At 33.8% G+C, this 18,030-nt stretch overlaps 1 protein-coding gene across 9 annotated transcripts in view; it reads left to right on the top strand.

Moving 5' to 3' along the window:
• The window catches only part of RNF38 (ring finger protein 38), a 113,037-nt gene that overhangs the window by 85,622 nt on the left and 9,385 nt on the right, over window positions 1–18,030 (top strand). For all 9 annotated transcript variants that reach the window (XM_074361837.1, XM_074361836.1, XM_074361835.1 and 6 more), the window contains 6 exons: window positions 529–742; window positions 10,858–11,025; window positions 12,269–12,439; window positions 15,377–15,538; window positions 15,993–16,099; window positions 17,384–17,468. In XM_074361837.1, the coding sequence (XP_074217938.1) occupies window positions 529–742; window positions 10,858–11,025; window positions 12,269–12,439; window positions 15,377–15,538; window positions 15,993–16,099; window positions 17,384–17,468 (907 nt within the window). The remainder of the gene's footprint in view (window positions 1–528; window positions 743–10,857; window positions 11,026–12,268; window positions 12,440–15,376; window positions 15,539–15,992; window positions 16,100–17,383; window positions 17,469–18,030) is intronic.

Below are 18,030 nucleotides of genomic sequence, written 5' to 3'. Positions count from 1 at the left end.
ATTTTTACTCTTTTTTTTTTTGGTCATTTTGGGCATATAGAAGCTGTGCCTTTCTGTATGTCTTAGCCAAATAGACAAACATAAAGTGCCCATTAGGCATATGTGGATTACTGGCAAGATATATGCAGATGAAAATCTGTCATATAATACTTATAAAGGAAGCAAAATAATAGGTTAAGCCATATGAAGTTATTGATATTTGACCATGTTTTGCCTGTAAAAAGGCAGTTTCATGCAATTAAACCCCCTCCCAAAAAATGACAGTTGTTCGCTGTTGATTTCTAAATACTCTCAGAGTTGAATACCAGTTTTGTTTTCTTCTGCTGTTGTTTTTTTAAAAAACATATACATTCTATTTAAATTTGTAAGTGGTTAGAGCTAATGATGGTGAACCATGGCAATTATTTAGTACTCAAGCTTACCTTAGCATTTACTATTGATGGATTGCAAAGAGAAACAATACAGAATCCTAATGGATCACAATAGTAAACATTATAAAACTTTTTTGACTTTTTTGCTATATTACAGTCCTCCTGTCAGGCGCCAGAGAGGAAGAAGGGATCGTCTGTCTCGACATAATTCCATAAGTCAAGATGAAAACTATCACCATCTCCCTTATGCACAGCAACAAGCAATAGAGGAACCTCGAGCCTTCCACCCTCCGAATGTATCTCCCCGTCTGTTACACCCTGCTGCTCATCCACCCCAGCAGAATGCAGTGATGGTTGACATACACGATCAGGTATAGTAACAGAATGTCCAGGAAATACAGATACTAAATGTTGGTAGCAGTTTATTGAGGTTGATGGGGTTTTTTGTAAATTTCTTTTCATCTTACCTAAAAGGAGACAGTTTTACCAAAAATGAAGCTATTTTAGAAAAGTTCATCATTCTTCATTGAGGATTGAAATTGGAATTCTACACCGCTTCCTTAAAAGAAAGTTGAACTTCAAAAAATGAGAACCGGTGTTATGAAAGTGACTTCTTTGTAATAGTTGGTTTGAAATGATTGATATAGGATTAATGGATATCAGACAGCTGGTGGTTTGAGTATATATTCCTGTCTCCCTCTCCCTTCCAGTTTCTTCTGGAATAATTCAGTAGGCAAGACGGTTGGGTGCATCTTTGCTTACATGTTTCCCTAGGTCTCCAAGGAGATGACAGGTACAGAGCTTCATTTTGCTCTGTTCTTGACAGGAACTGAGGGACTAGATAAGAGGAGGGCTTGCCAGTCTTCAGAGCGTGAGACTAAAATTCTGTTATTTATCTGAGGTCAAAAGAGACACAAATTTAGACATATTTTTATAAAGTTGCTGGGTTTAGGGATGAGGAAAAGAATCTTCCAAGTTTATAGATAGAAGAAATTACAAAGGGAAAGAGACTTAGACTAGCATTCAATTTTTCATCTACTGCATTGGATGATAGAAAACAATGAAAGTACCGTATACTGACAGTTGAAAGAAAATAAGATCTTGCCCAGACACCATTCTTTTGTCAGCCATGTTCTCTTTATTGTAATGAAACACTTTTTAAAAATTTGATCACATAATTTATAAAAAGAAAAGTTTTTCCAGACCACATTCTTTGTGGTCACAATCTGCTAAAACTAAAAATTCTAAGTAAAAAAAAATTTTTTTTTTAAATTGACACTGAAATATTTGAGGCAAGATTATAAAGGAAAAATCATATCATGGTCTGTAGGACATGCCAAAGCTGTTTGCCAAGAAAATTTTATAAACCTTCAATATCTATTTTAAACTTTGAAAATAAATGAACTAATTATTTGAGTGATTGGGGGGGGGAATTGCAGAGTCAACCAAAGGGAATTGAGATGAGTAAATTAGCAGGAAAAACAACTAAAATTAATTATACAAAAATCTATTTTTTTAAGAAAGAAGTAGCACAAAGAAAACCTAATCTTGGTGCTTTGAAAAGTTGGTAAGTATGGCACACCTCTTGTGAACTTGGTTAAGGAAAAAAGAACAAATGTAAAGAAGAGTAGGAATGATTTAAAAAAAAAATCCACATGTGGGAACCATTCAGAGAATTTGTTGTTGTAAAACAAAAATAACACCTATTTCATAATGGATGTTGAAAGAATTAAGAGTTAATCCATTTTGAGCACTTAAAGTAGTACAAGTAGTAACTGCTTAAATACTGCTTCATTATTAACTAGTATAATGAAATTCTGTATATAACCCTGGGAGGGGGACAAAAGAAAACTTAAAATTGACCCAAGAATAATAGGGAAGTTTGAATTAGCACAGTAGTATAGAAAGCTAATCAGATACTTTCCATTGAAAAGGCACAGTGATCAGATGAGTTTACAGCTGTTTTTTCTAACCTTCAGGGAACATTCGTTTTAACCATACACAAATAATTCTAGGTTTTTTAAAAAGCCAACTCTATTTTCTGAAATCAGCATAATTGTAATACCAGAAGCAAACAAGGATTCCCCAAAAACCTCCATAATACGTAGGAAGAATTTCTAAATAGATGTTTAGAAAATACAAATATAGCACCATATCAAGAGTAAAACTATGACCAAATAAGATCTATTCCAAGTAAGAGAGGATAGTTTAATATGAAAATTATACCACATCAAATAATAGAAGGAAAACCATCTGATTATAATTAAAAGATGTTGAAAAGTCAGTTAAAATTTAATAAAAATGCTAATAAAATAGCAGAAGAAGGAAATTGTTTAATTATAATAAATAAAGCTAACAGCAAGTACTCTAATCTGTGAGTGACAAAATCAGCAACTAGAGAGATGCTTGCTCTGTCCATTTTTGTTTAATGTTGTAAGTACTACTAAATGCATTAAGGTATTGTGATGGATATAAAACAGAAGAAATTATTGTATCTTTCTCTTCATTGTTTAATTGTAGTAGAAGAAAACACAAGAGATTCTAGTTTGAAAGAATTTGATACAGTGCCTAAATGCAAATTAAATGTACTGAAAGCAATAACTTAATGTCAATCAGCTGATGAATAGATGCAATATGGTATATCTATACAATGGAGTATTATTCACTCAAAAGTAGCGAAGTACTAATTCATGGTACACCGTGGACTAACCTTGAAAATATGCTAAGTAAAAGAAGGCAGTCACAAAAGGCCACAGATTGATTGTATACCATTTATATGAAATGTCTAAAAGAGGCAAATCCATAGACACAAAGTAGGAGTAAAATGATTGCTTACCATTAGCACAGTAGTAGAATAAATTATGATACCTTCATACCATGGAATGTAACTATTACAAAGAATTAGAATTATGTCAGGAATGTGAGCAATACCTGCAAGATACTGTTGAGCAGGAAAACACTGAGAGAAGTGTTAATGTCTCATTTTGTAAAAACATGATTAAATATATGTGTATACATTGGACACTGAACACAAAGGAGAATATGGAGAAATGTGTACTAAGCTGGATGGGGTGGGTGCTAAAGTGAAGGGAAAGGGAAGGTAGGTAGAGATGGAACCAAAGAAAGAAAAGGTGAAAAGACTTTATTTCAGAAAAGGTGATGTCTTATTTCTGTAGAATTACTTACTGGCTCTATGTATTGAGAAATGAAGCAATTGCATATGTAAATACTAGAAGAATGCAAGAGATAGAAAACCTGAACAGGCAAATAGCTGTGGCAGAAATTGAAGGCAAAATAAAAAACCTTTCTTTAGAAATTATATCTGATTTCTGTCTAACCTTTAAAGAACTAAATAAGAAAATGAATATATGTATGTATATGCATGACTGGGATATTGTGCTGTACACCAGAGATTGACACATTATAATTGACTGTACTTTAATTTTAAAAAATTAAAAATGAACTGAAATTTACAATTTAAGCTATTCCAGATCATAGACAAAGATAGAAATTCTCCAAGTATATTTTATGAAGCTTATGTAATTGTAATAATGAAACCTCATAGACAATACAAAAAATGAAAGCATTGAACTCATTTGCCTCTTGAATACAGATGCAGGTGCTTTAAATAATAAACCATAGCTAGTGTTAGAGTAAAGTTAATCTATTAGGATTATTGAAATAAGATTGTTGGAGTTTATTTTCTGGCAAGACAGGATAAGTTCAACATAAGGAAATCTTTCAAATTTTTAATTTCATCAAAAATTGAAAGGGAAAGTTTTATTTTGCTAATAGGTGCAAAAATAGAAAATTTAGTTATGTCTAATAAAAGATCTTAAATAAAATGGAAAAGGGACTTTTATTTTCTAGAGCTGGTAGGCAAGATTATTCAGAGCATTCCCTTTGATTGAGGACAACTGACTATGCTAGATAAAATATTAACAATATCCTGAAAGCATCAGAAGAGCTTAAAGATCAGAAGGAATTGCCAGGTCAAAGTCTAAGGGGGAGTAGGGATGCTAATTCTGTCCTGTGAGCATTCTTGTTCATTTATGCAAACTTGAACTTCAATTTTAAGTCTCATCATGAGGCAAAAGAGACAGAAATCAAAGACTACTTAAAGAGTCCCTCCCTACATAGGTGACTCTTCCTGCACATAGTAGGCTGTATCCTCAGGATAAGAGTTACCAGAAGCAAATGTAATTTGCAGCCAAATTCACATCAGTCTGTGAAATTAAAGTATTTGGGACTGCAGGGGCCTAGAAAACATAGATTCTCTTTGGAGGAAGAAATCTTCATTCCAGTTCTCAAAGAATTCCCTCAGGTAATTTTTCAAGGACAGTGAGCAGTAAACAAAGTTAAACAAGTATGTGAAGAAAGAAGGACTATAAATGAAAGCCAATAAAAACAGATCTACAGTGAGTTTAGATAGCCTATTCAAAAAACGTAATTAATGATAAAACTTGGAGTGCTTTCCTCCTGATACCTGAAATAAGCCAGGATGATCACCGTCACCATATCTATTCAGTATCCTGGAGACTAAGATGACTGAAAGCAAGAAAAAGAAAGTGTATGAAGAATAAGAAAAGAGCAAGTAACACCATCAATAATTGCAGATGAAATGATCTTATGGGTAGAAAATCCCAAATTTATTAAGAATTGAACTGATAGGCTACAGGAACAACTATGCAACAAATCAGTTGTATTTCTTTATACCAGAATCAAACATAATAAAAATACTTTAAAATATATATATACACACACTAAACCATCCAGTTTTTTCAGAAAAGCTGTGGCATGAGGGGGACGAGGAGAAATGCAAGTGGCAACTATAAATTTAAAGAGACATTCTATACTCCCTCACACCCTACACAAAAAAACCTCAAAATGACTTACAGACAAATATAAGACATAATACCATAAACCTCCAAAAGAGAACACTGGCAAAACATTCTCTGACATAAGTCATAGCAGCGTTTTCTTAGGTCAGTCTCCCAACATGATAGAAATAAAAGCAAAAATAAACAAATGAGATCTAATCAAATTTGTAAGCCTTTGCATAGCAAAGGAAACTATCAAAATGAAAAGACAACCTTCAACTGGGAGAAAATATTTACAAGCGATGTGACTGACAAGGGTTTAATTTCTAAAATATGCAGATAGCTCATACACTGCAACAACAACAACAAAAAACAATCCAGTTAGAAAATGGGCAGAAGACCTGAATAGACTTCTCCAAAGAAGACATACAGATGGCCAATAGGCACGTGAAAAAATGCTCAATACCACTGATTATTGGAGAAATGCAAATCAAAACTACAATGAGGTATCACCTCACACGGTCAGAATGGCCATCATCAAAAAGTCCACAGATAATAAATGCTGGAGTGGGTGTGGAGAAAGGAGAACCCTCCTACACTGTTGATGAGAATGTAGTTTGATGCAGCCACTATGGGAAACAGTATGGAGCTTCCTTAAAAAATTAAAAATAGACTTGCCCTATGATTCAGCAGTCCTACTCGGGGGCATATATCTGGAGGAAACTCTAATTTGAAAAGATACATGTACCCCAGTGTTCATAGCAGCACTATTTACAATAGCCAAGACGTGGGAACAGCCTAAATTGTCCATTGACAGATGACTGTATAAAGGAAGTGTGGTATAAGTGGGGGAAGAATATAGCTCAAGCGGTAGAGCACATACTTAGTATGCACAAGGTCCTGGGTTCAATCCCTGGTACCTTTCTAAAAACAAATAAACCTAATTATCCCTCCACCCCACTACAAAAATAATTAGATAACACAATAATAAAATTTAAAAAGAAGATGTGTGTGTGTGTGTGTGTGTATATACACACGTATACACAGTGGAATACTACTCTGCCATAAAAATGAAATAATGCCGTTTGCAGCAACATGGATGGACCTAGAGATTATCATACTAAGTGAAGTAAGTCAGGAAGAGAAAGATACCATATCCCTTATATGTGGAATCTAAAATATGATACAAATGAACTTATTTACAAACCAGAAAGAGACTCACAGACATAGGAAATAAACTTAGGGTTACCAAAGAGGAAAGGAGGGGGAGGAATAAATTAGGAGCTTGGGAAGAGCAGATACAAACTACTGTATATAAAATAAACAACAAGATCCTGTATAGCATTTGGAACTATATTCAATGTCCTGTAATAAACCATAATAGAAAAGAATATAAAAAAGAATGTATGTATATGTATGTATGTATATATATATCTGAATCACTTTGCTGTACACTAGAAACTAACATAATTGTAAATCAACTATATTTCAATTAAAAAAAACATTCTAATTGCAGTATGTAAGCCATTCTTGGATCCTGATTGATAAAAAGAAAAAAAACCTGTTAAATCATTTATGACACAATTGGAATTTTGAACACTCACTTAATATTATATTTCAAAGAACTTTTTCTTAAGGTGTATTGATAATGCCATGGTGGTTATTTTAGGTGTTGTCTTTTAGAAACAGTACTGAAATACTAATTAATAGGTTCCTGGGATTTGCTTCAGCAAAGTACAGGAAAGGGAGAAGTTGATGGGAGTAGATTGGCTATATGGTTTAGTGGTTTTGGAGTCTGGATAATGGATATGGGGGTTCATTATACTTAGTGCTGAGCATGTTTGAAATTCTCCAAAATGAATATGTAAATAAAGTACTACTGAAAAATCAAAATAATATGAAGAAAGTTAAGAATCTTAACAAAAGATGTTCAAGTCATCTATGTAGTCGATTACAAAACTAAAATAAATACTGATAGATTTGGCTTGAAAGATCCAATTTTGTAAAAACTCATCAACTGGCATACAGGATATATAAAATTAGTGCATTCCCAAGTAAATTTCCAGTAGGTTTTTGGTGTAGCTTGAGAAGCTGACTTTGCAATTCCTGTAGCATTTTAAAGGACCTGGAATTAATCCAGAGCAGGGAAAAGCAAACTATTGTTGGCTGTTTTTGTAGAGTTTTATTGAAATACACCTTTGCTTATTTATCTGTAATCTGTGGCTGCTTTGTGCAGGGATCAGGATGGCCCACAAGCTTGAAATAATTACTTTTTTGGTCCTTTACGATACAGTTGGCTGACTAATACTCTGGTCTAAAGTCTCTTAAGACCAAGTGGTTGGTTCTCAAAGTTATGTCCTGTATCAACTGGTCAACAGCAGCAGTATCACCTAGACATTTACTAAAAATGTACTTTCTCAGACTGTTTACTAGACTGACTGAATCAGAAACTTAGGTGTGCTACCCAGCAACCTGTTTTAACCCAGGTGATTCTAATGCACACCACAATTGAAAGAGCCACTCGTGTATAAGCCTAAAGTAGAAAAAGTGGGCAGAGTAGCTCTTCCAATTATTAAGGACTTCTTATAAAGCTTATATGAAGGCATTTATGCCAGAATAATTAAATAGTCTAATGAAACAATATAAAGCCCAGCGATAAACTAACATTTTTATGAATACTTCGTATGTGTTGTATAACTGCTGATGAGTTGGGACAAGACAGAATTTTTAATAAATGATGCTGGGACAGTTGGGTATCCAAATGAAAACATGAAACTGGATCCTTTATCTCATACCATTCACGAAAGTCAATTCCAGGTAGATTAAAGACATAAATGTTAATGACAATAGAAGCTTTTAAGAAAGTAACATGGGAATGACATCATGACCTTAAGTAGGGAGTGCTTTCTTAAACAAGACATAGGAAAAGCACTTAACTATACTGAGAAATGGTTGATAAATTAAACTTAAAACTATAGGACTCATGTTTACTGTGAGAAATAGACTTAAACATATATTTTGGTCACTTAATTTTTGGAAAAGGTGCAAAGGAATTCCAGGAGGGAAAGGAGGGTCTTTTTCATTAACGGTGTGAAAACAACTGGATATTTATGTAGGTGAATTTGAACCTTGGCTCCTACTTCATATGTCACACAAAAATAAAGTTAGGTTCTGTGTTCTAAATGTGAAAGGTAAAGAAAATAAAGGAGCTGTCTTCATAAGGTAGACAAAGATTTCTTAAATAGAAAGTATTGGCAACTTAATAAACCCACATACTGAATTTCATTAAATAAAAAATTTCTGCTCATCCAAAAGACATTATTTAAAAAGCGAAAAAGCAAGTCACTGTCTGGAAGAAAATACTTACAATACTATTTCTGAGAAAGGACTAGAATCCAGAACATTAAAAAAAAAATCAGTTTATATTTCCATTGAAGTCAGATATAAGATAGGTGCCTATGAGCATCAGTTTTTGAAGCTTTTTTATTACTAACTCAAAAAGACAAATAATTGTGTTTAATCTTAGCAGATGTAGTTGTATACATAGAAAAAGGTTCTAATTTTTTAAATTACTAGAATTAAGAAGCTGAATGAGGTTGTTAGGTTTGAAATACATACATAAAAAAACAGTAACTTTTCATTACCAGGATTTAACCAATTTGACATGGAAATAGAGAACAGTAATGTATCAGCAATATAACAAAACTTACATGTAGTGTCTTTATGAAGAAAACTAATTTCTTGCAGTTACAGTACTATAGTATTGAATATGTGGTAGCATAATATTCCAATGAAAAGCCTTAATATAAAATTATGTTCTTTCTAAAATAACACTTAATACAATTAAATTAATACAGATTAGTTTACCAGTGGGTTTTGAAACTGGGTAAAATTATTTGAGTTTATTTACATAAGAATAAATATGTGAAAATGGCCCAAAATAAAGTGAAAAGAAAGTATGATAACAAGAATTTGTGTTACTAGATATTACTATAGTAAGATACTATAATTGAAACTGCATGAATTTAGCACAAAATAGATCCAGGTATATTTGGGAAATTATTGAATGGAAATAAGAGATGTTTCAGTTTAGAGGTGTAGGGATGTTTTAATAAATGAAACAAGTATGATGGAAAAAAAATTAGAGCCCCACTTCACACTATAAACAGAAACATTTTAGTTGGAGTATAAATTAAATGAAAAAAATAAATGTATTAGAAAGTTTAGCAGCATATTTGTATAACCTTATCAATAAAAGAAACCCAAAAGCTACACTCTGATTACATTCAAACAACATAAGGGGGAGGGTATAGCTCAAGTGGTAGAGTGCGTGCTTAGTATGCCCAAGGTCCCAGGTTCAATCCCCAGTATCACCTCTAAAAGTAAATAAATAAGTAAACCTAATTACCTCCCCCTCCAATAAATAAACAAACAAATTAATTAAAAGTTTATTTTAAAAAGATCATGAAAGATAAAATTTACCATTAAATAAAGGATTTATCAAAAGATAAAACAGACAAAAAATATTTTTGTTATACATATCTCTAAAAAGCCAAACGATAACGTGAATGGAGAACCTAATAGAACATGGGCAGTGAGCAAAAGATATAGATTATTTATAGAAAAGGAAAATTAGATGGTTAAAAAACATATTAAAAGAGAAATGCAAATTTAAAGCAAACATTGATATTTTTTTTTGTTTTTTTGTTTTTTCATTCTTCTAGCAGGTAGTTATATCTACTTTGAGCAGAGATGCTGGGAGTCCTGTTGTTGCTGTTGGGGTGTGATTTAATCCATCCATACTTGCTAGTTTGAAATACATTCACCCTTTACCCATGAATCCTTATGAAATAAATGAAACTAATATGTAAAGATATTGTTCAGTGCTGTTTTTTACGGTTGTATTTGTATTGGTGAAAGAGTGAATGTAACTTGAGTGTCCATTAGTATATGAATAATAGGACTGTGTTAAAGTTATGAGTGTAGTTGAAATGTCTGGTTAGTGTCAAAAAGCATGAATTCCCTTTAATTCCCTTGAAGAGATACTACAATATTAATGGAAAAGAGTAATTTGCAGGGTAATATCTCACTTCTATTAAGAACAAAACCAAACATGACAACAGTTCATGGGTATCATGCTTGTATATGTTTATATGCTCATGAAGGAAGATGTGGAAAGACATGTTTTGCCTCAGAATTGGTAGGATGGAAATAGATCTGGCCAAGAGAAAAGGAAATTATTTAACTTTTAGAAAATACTAATTACTTTACATTGTTGCACTAGTTGCAATTAAACAAAAGTTTTTTCCCCCTATTGAATGTGACCAGATTATTAAAAGATAATGTTTCATTTTCCAAATTTCCTCTTTAGAGAAGCTTTCTGCTCTATGGAGCAGGCTAGAAAAGTTAATATGGCAATTCATTATTCTCCTGGACTTTTTGAGGGAAGAGTTTAGACCCAACTCAGTGGATATCATATACTACTACTCTTGAAACAGTCGGCTTTCTTATACAAGGACAATATTCTGGTTGAAACTGTTGCAGAAGTACATTGTGAAAATCTGTGCAACTAAGGGACTCAATAAATGCCTAGATTTAAATTTTTAATAGTTGATGTTTTATCCAAACAGCTGAAGTTCCAATGTTTTGCTTTTCTCTCCTAATAGCTCCATCAGGGCACTGTCCCTGTTTCCTACACAGTAACTACAGTGGCACCACATGGGATTCCACTCTGCACAGGCCAGCACATCCCTGCTTGCAGTACACAACAGGTCCCAGGATGCTCTGTGGTTTTCAGTGGACAGCATCTCCCTGTCTGTAGTGTGCCTCCTCCAGTAAGTCTGTGCAGTCTTTGTTTAGAGTGGGGAAATGTGTTATGTAAGCAAACAAAATTTAAGAGACTTGTAGTTTTTCACTTTCAACTAAAGCAGTTTTATTGCAATAGAAATCTTAGTAGCATTTGTACAGTAACAGTTTAATAAAATTGGCTTTAAAACCTGATGTGTTTTTACATTAATTAAACATTTTTTAATATCCTGAAGGTCAAAACATGTTCCTTCACATATCAGCACTGTTTATAATTAAACTTTGATAAAGGTTGGCCTTGGAGTGTTAATAGGATATTGGGCCGGTTAGTAATACAGTCTCAGAAGCTTTAGTGTCAGCAGTAATAGTCTGAGCACTTCCTGGGTTTAACAGGCACTCTGAGCACTTGGTCTTACTTACTCCTCACTGCAGGAAGCCTGTGATGAAAGTGATGTCCCCGTTTTCTGAATGATGAAATTGAAAATGACTTAATGCCATAGAGACAATTAGCATAAGAAAGCAGAGATTCACACCCACTTCTTTATGCCTCTTAAGCTTATGCTTTATTCTTTACCACCCCACCCAGTCCAGCCTCTTTATTTCAAAAAGCAGGTTGCTGAGATCCAGAGGATTTAAACTTGTTGAAGGTCAATAATGTCTTCAAATTAATGCACTTTGTTAAATCTAAATATAACCCTAATACCCCTGTCTGAATTTGAGATTAAAATGAGCACATACAAACAAATACCAACACCAATGTAACAGATTAATTTACCCAAGTTTGGCTTCTCAGTAATAAATTATAGAACCAATGTGCTAAATTGGCAAACTAAAATGCTGTGAGCCATAGGCATTTAGTTGCGATTTGGGCTCTTAAAATTCCTAGAAGTAAAACCTAGAAGTAAAAAGACGTTCAAGATTGAAAAGGAGAGCTTCTTGGAAAGTTGTAATATCTGCTGTATTTTAAACCAAGTGAGATTCCTCTTTTACGCAGTACTTTCCTCCCGCTTCATAGGTGTTACAAAGGCTAAAGTAAAAGTTAGGTGTTTAGACTGATTTGTAAGAACTATATAAAAACACAGAAAAATTACTAGTTACCATTATTTTACTAGTAGATGCAAAAATACACTAGTATTTCATTGTTAGTATAGGTTTATAATATTTTGGTATGATTTTGGGAGGGGTATACAGTAACATTTCAATCTCACTGTAATGTTTTAAAATTAATTATATATTTGGAGACTTCTAACAAAAAAATGATTTCTCTTTCAGATGCTTCAGGCATGTTCAGTTCAGCATTTACCAGTACCATATGCTGCATTCCCACCCCTTATTTCTAGCGATCCATTTCTTTTACATCCTCCTCACCTTTCTCCCCATCATCCTCCTCATTTGCCACCTCCGGGCCAGTTTGTCCCTTTCCAGACACAGCAGTCACGATCGGTAGGTATCTCTGCTCTTATGACTTTAATTTTCACAGAATTTTTAGACCCAAAAGGCAGATTAATTTAGTAGATTAAGTTGTTACCATTTAAAAGCTATAACTTAGCCATTCTTCTGGTTCTTAAATGAATTAGAGTCCCCACACATACAAATTAATACAGACATTCTCTAGGTAGAATTATCTTGGCTTCTTAAGTTTTCCTAGTTATTTTGTATGTCACTTAAATTAAAAATTTTTTTTTCATTCACTGTGCTGAACATCTTTCTATTTGATCTAGTTTAAATTTTATTCCTTTGTATCTGTAATCCTTTGAGAAGTAAATCTGAAGAAAAATAAAGTTCTTCTTTTTCCTTTTGCATGTTTCTAAAATGGAAAATGAAAATATTATAAAATTGTTTCTACCTGTTAGAATAATATTTGTATTCATATAGGCAAGTAAAGTGAACCTCTGAACCTCAGTTGTTTTTTTCAGTATGTCCTGATGAAAAGTAGATGAGATAGTCTACTAACATAGTTAACTCTGTCCTAGGGCTGGAATATAGCTGAGAGGCATATTATTTCAGGGGGCTGGAGGAGGTAAGCAGTGTCTAAGGAAGGGCACAGTCCAAGTTGAACATCTGAACCATCAGGCATTAAGGGAGAATAGCAGCACTATATACAATACCCAAAACATGGACGCAGCCTAAATGTCCATCGACAGATGACTGGATAGAGAAGTTGTGGTATATTTATACAATGGAATATTATTCAGCTGTAAAAAAAAAAATAAAATAATGCCATTTGCAGCAGCATCAATGGACCTGGAGATCATCATTCTAAATGAAGTAAACCAGAAAGAGAAAGAAAAATACCATATGATATCACTCATGTGGAATCCAAAAAAAAAAAATAAGAGGACATTAATGAACTCATCTACAAAATAGAAAGACTCACAGACATAGTAAACAGTCTTATAGTTACCAGGGAAAGGGGATGGGAAGAGATAAATTTGGGAGTTAGAGATTTGCAGATGTTGACCACTAGATATAAAAATAGATAAAGAACAAATTTCTCCTGTGTAGCTCAGGGAACTACTCAATATCTTGTAGCAATCTTTAATAAAAAAGAATATGAAAATAAATGTGTGTGTGTGTGTATGCATGACTGGGACATTGTGCTATACACCAGAAATTGATACATTGTAACAGTGTACTTCAGTTTAAAAAAGGGAGAATAGGACAAAGAGCATATGGAAATGGTTAGAGTGGAAGTGGAGGGGAAATGGCCCTGTGAAAGGAACTCTTACTGTTCCTTTCTTACTGAACTAGACTGTTACTCTGAGCCTAACTATCCTTTCCTTAGGATTTATGCACCATGCTTAGTCTCAAGCAGAGTTGAGAGGTGAGCTTACCTGGCTGCTCTCCTGAAAATTACAGAAGCCAGTTATATGACAAGTTTGGCTATCTGAAAAGTTAAAGCTACTTCTACAAGAAAATCTTCTATTAGACTCGGGACAGGATTCATGCCAGGATGTTCCTTAGCTTCCAGTACCTGGGAATTCCAAGGGTAAAACTAAATGTAGCCATCACTTATATCTAAATTTGGAATTCTTTAAAAGGTCCAGTCACATAGCCAAATCAGAACTTAGGCTCACTTGTGTTGTCATAGTGTCAGCAGGTGTGATTTCTCTCAAGTGTACATAAGTTTCCAAATTAAAGTGTTAGCAGTTACTTGAATTTGAATAATGTGTTGCTGTTCTCTAACTGGGAAGAAGTTAGACTAACATTTAAGAATACACGTTCCCAAGAGAATCAAATTGAATACATCAGCACAAAAATGCGTACACAGATGTTCATAGCAGCATTATTCCTAATAGCCAAAAAGTGAAAACGGTCACGATGTCCATTAACTGGTGAATGGATAAATAAAGCATGGTATGTCTGTATAATTGATTAACTATAAAAAGGAATGCAGTACTGATACACAAACTTACAAGATGGATGAACCTTGGAAACATGCTAAATAAAAAAAAGTCAGATATAAGGACCACGTATTACATGATTCCATATACATGAAATGTTCAGAATAAGAAAATCTATAGAAATGGAAGCTAGATTAGTGGTTGTCCAGGGCTTGGGGAAAACAAGGGGATATTATTAGATAGTGATGATGGTTGCCCAACTCTTGTGAATGTACTAAAATGAAAATCCCATTGAATTGCATCACTTAACAAGGTGAATTTTATAGTAAGTGAATTATATCTTAAGATACTTTTTAAACTACAAAAGACAGCATGTGCTAGGTGCTTTGCATAGCACTGTGTGCTTTTTGTATATCGTCTCAGTGTTCACAACACACTTTTGAAGTAGTCTATGAACATGTCAGTTCTATAGATGACAAAATTGAAGTTCAGATTAAGTAGTTTGTATAAAAGCCACATGGCTCATGAGTGGCAACACCAAGCACCTGTCTAGTGCCAAAGCCCACAAGGTTCTCCTACAGCATACTGCCTGCTGTATCCTATCCCCTTTAGGCCTAGTTCTGATTTGTAATACATACCATGTTTTATTTCATCTGTTAAAGTGTCTGAAAATCCTGTCAGTGCCATGACTAACAAAAGTTTTTACTTTCATGTAATTGGCTTATTACTACATGATTTTTTTTGTCTTTCCTCCTCTCATTTTAAGAGAAGTTCAAATAGTAAAAGAAATGTATCCTTTAGTGGATAGTGGAAATGTTTAATAACATGTTTCAGAGACTTTCTTATTGAAGTTCAATTAAAGGCAATAAGATTTTACTATAGGCTGTATGTCCATGTGTGTGAATTTAGATTGATGTGAACATCAAGAAGTACATGACCTTAAAGACTTCTTTGTGGTTTTTTAAATTTTTATTGTTATAAAACACAGTTTGTCTAAACACTGAAAGTATATTAGTTTGCTTTTTCTCCCCCTCAGCCTCTGCAAAGGATAGAAAATGAAGTGGAACTCTTAGGAGAACATCTTCCAGTGGGAGGTTTCACTTACCCTCCATCAGCCCATCCTCCAACATTACCTCCATCAGCTCCTTTGCAGTTCTTAACACATGATCCTTTGCATCAGGAAGTTTCCTTCGGAGTAGTAAGTTTTCATTCACTATTATTAGTTTATTACTTGCCTTGATAACTTACTATTTTGAGTCCTGTTTTAATATAACTCTACGTGTTTAGAATTTTAAATGTATTCTTGGGAGGTAATGTATAGCTTAGTGGTAAAGTGCATGCCTAACATGCACAAGGTCCTGGGTTCAATCCCCAGTACTCCATTAAAAATAAACAAATAAATAAATACCTGATTACCTCCTCCCCAAAAATAAAAAAAAATAATTAAATGTATTCTTGCAGTCAGTTGGAAAACTGTATTTAGAAATCTAAGTGTTTTAAACTGTTGTGTTTATATTAACATTTAAGAAATATTAAATACTACTTGAACAGTAAATATCTAGGTTTTTAAAAAAAGAAGAGACTTTTTTCAACAACTTAAATGTTGTGAAGGTAAAATAATCTTAAATTGTTTGAACATTTTTCCTCTACAGCCTTATCCTCCATTTATGCCTCGGAGGCTCACAGGACGTAGTAGATATCGATCCCAGCAGCCAATACCACCTCCCCCTTATCATCCCAGCTTACTACCATATGTGTTGTAAGTTCTGTCTTTCATATTTTAATGAGTTCTGAATTTTGGCTCCCTTGAGATTCTCTTTCCTTTATGAACGTTTCTATGTGGTATATAATTTAGAGTGTGTTAGATGCTTGTTTGTATTTTATGTTAAAGGTTTGGTGTGGGGGACTGTTTAAGGGTGAAAGAAACACAAGAACGAGAACAAAGGAGACATGTGGGGAGACAGAAAATTTGTGAGCTGGAAGATAGGTTTAACAAATCAAAAGGTAGAAAAGTTTAAAATTTTGCCTCTTTTACAGCTGACGTTACTTGCCAACCTCTGATTATCTAGCATTTGATGCTGCTGCTTCTCAAAAGAAGAGAGAAAGAAAAGTTATTTCTGTGCCTTAGAAATACTGTTAGGATTAAGTTTGTAACAAAAACACCCATGGGTTAAATATGATAGTTCTTTATTTCTTTCTCATGTGATAAACTCTAGAAGTAAGCAATTCAAGGATGGTTTGTTACCTCTGTAACTGAGGAATGGTTCTACCATCCTCAGAATTTTATAACTTCCTCCTCATGATCTAAGATGGCTCCTCGGGTGCTAGCCATCACGTCCACATTCCAGCTAACAAAAATGAAAATGGATCTCTCTGCCTACCTGCTTCCTCTCAAGGATACTTCCTAGAATTTGCATGTATTACTCCTGCCTACATTCCACTGACCAGAATTTAGTCTCATGTCTATAAAATAACTACCTTTTAGGAAGGCTAGGGAACATTGTCTTTATTCCAGAGGGCCATGTGCCTATATCACACTGTTTTGATAATTATAGCTATATTAGAAACCTTAAAATTAGATGGTATAAGTCTCCCAACTTTGTTCTTAAAATGATTTTATTTCCATATAAATTTCAAAATCAATGAGTCAGTTTCTACTAAAAAAAATAGCTTGCTGGGATTTTGGTAATGATTATGTGAAATCTGTAGATGAGTTTTGGAAGAGAATTGACATTTTTAACAATATTGAATATTCTAGTCTACTTACACAGTGTATTTTTCTATTTATTCATCTTTTAAAATTTATCCTGGCAGTATTTTTACAGTTTTCATTATACAAGTCTTGCACCTGTTTTGTTAAATTCATCCCTGTTGTTTCATGGTTTTTTATACTGTTGTCTGGTTTTTACTAGTGAAGTCAGTTTCTTTAGAGGGTTGTCACTGATCAGCATTGACCATTCTTTATCACAGTAGCACTGGCCTTGTTCTTCTCCTGTTCATTGAAATAATGTGTTAACACTTGTGTTGGTTGTTTTCACTGCAGATCAATGCTTCCAGTGCCACCTGCAGTGGGCCCAACTTTCAGCTTTGAATTGGATGTGGAAGATGGAGAAGTAGAAAATTACGAGGTTAGTAGGTGAACCTGTGGATTAATTTGGGGAGTTTCATAAGCATAAAAATATTGTGCTACTCAACTCATTCATTTAATTAAACATTTGCTAGGTAAATCCATTGTACATTTCAAGATATAAAAATGTCCAGAAAAAGTGTTGAGCATCCTTAAAGCTGTTTCGGGGTGTACCACAGTTACAATCATGAGATGGACTTCGGTGCTCTATTAGAATTACATACAGTTCCTATGAAAGGATGTCAGTGAGAAAATGGTGAATTATGATTGGATATTCTGAAGAGATTTTGTGGCAGTAGAAGTGTTACAGCCAGTTCTTGAAGGATAGGAAGGCTTTTTCATGCCTAAGGTTGAAGTAGGGAAATGGTGGATATTGATGAGGAACAACATACAGTCTGGCTCAAGTGAGCGGGAGAAAATGGAGATATGATTGAAAGATTCAGCTGATTGTCTTTGAGTGCCCTGTTCTTGCCCTGCTAGAGAAAAATGGACATAATTTTGAATATTGTTGGAGGAAGGAGCCACTAAATGTTTTGGTGCTTATGGTATCAGATTGCTACCTT

This window comes from Camelus bactrianus, chromosome 4 (assembly GCF_048773025.1).
Source record: "Camelus bactrianus isolate YW-2024 breed Bactrian camel chromosome 4, ASM4877302v1, whole genome shotgun sequence".
Classification (NCBI taxonomy): domain Eukaryota; kingdom Metazoa; phylum Chordata; class Mammalia; order Artiodactyla; family Camelidae; genus Camelus; species Camelus bactrianus.
Note: the sequence above shows the minus strand (reverse complement) of the source record. Positions and strands in the feature narration are given on the sequence as shown.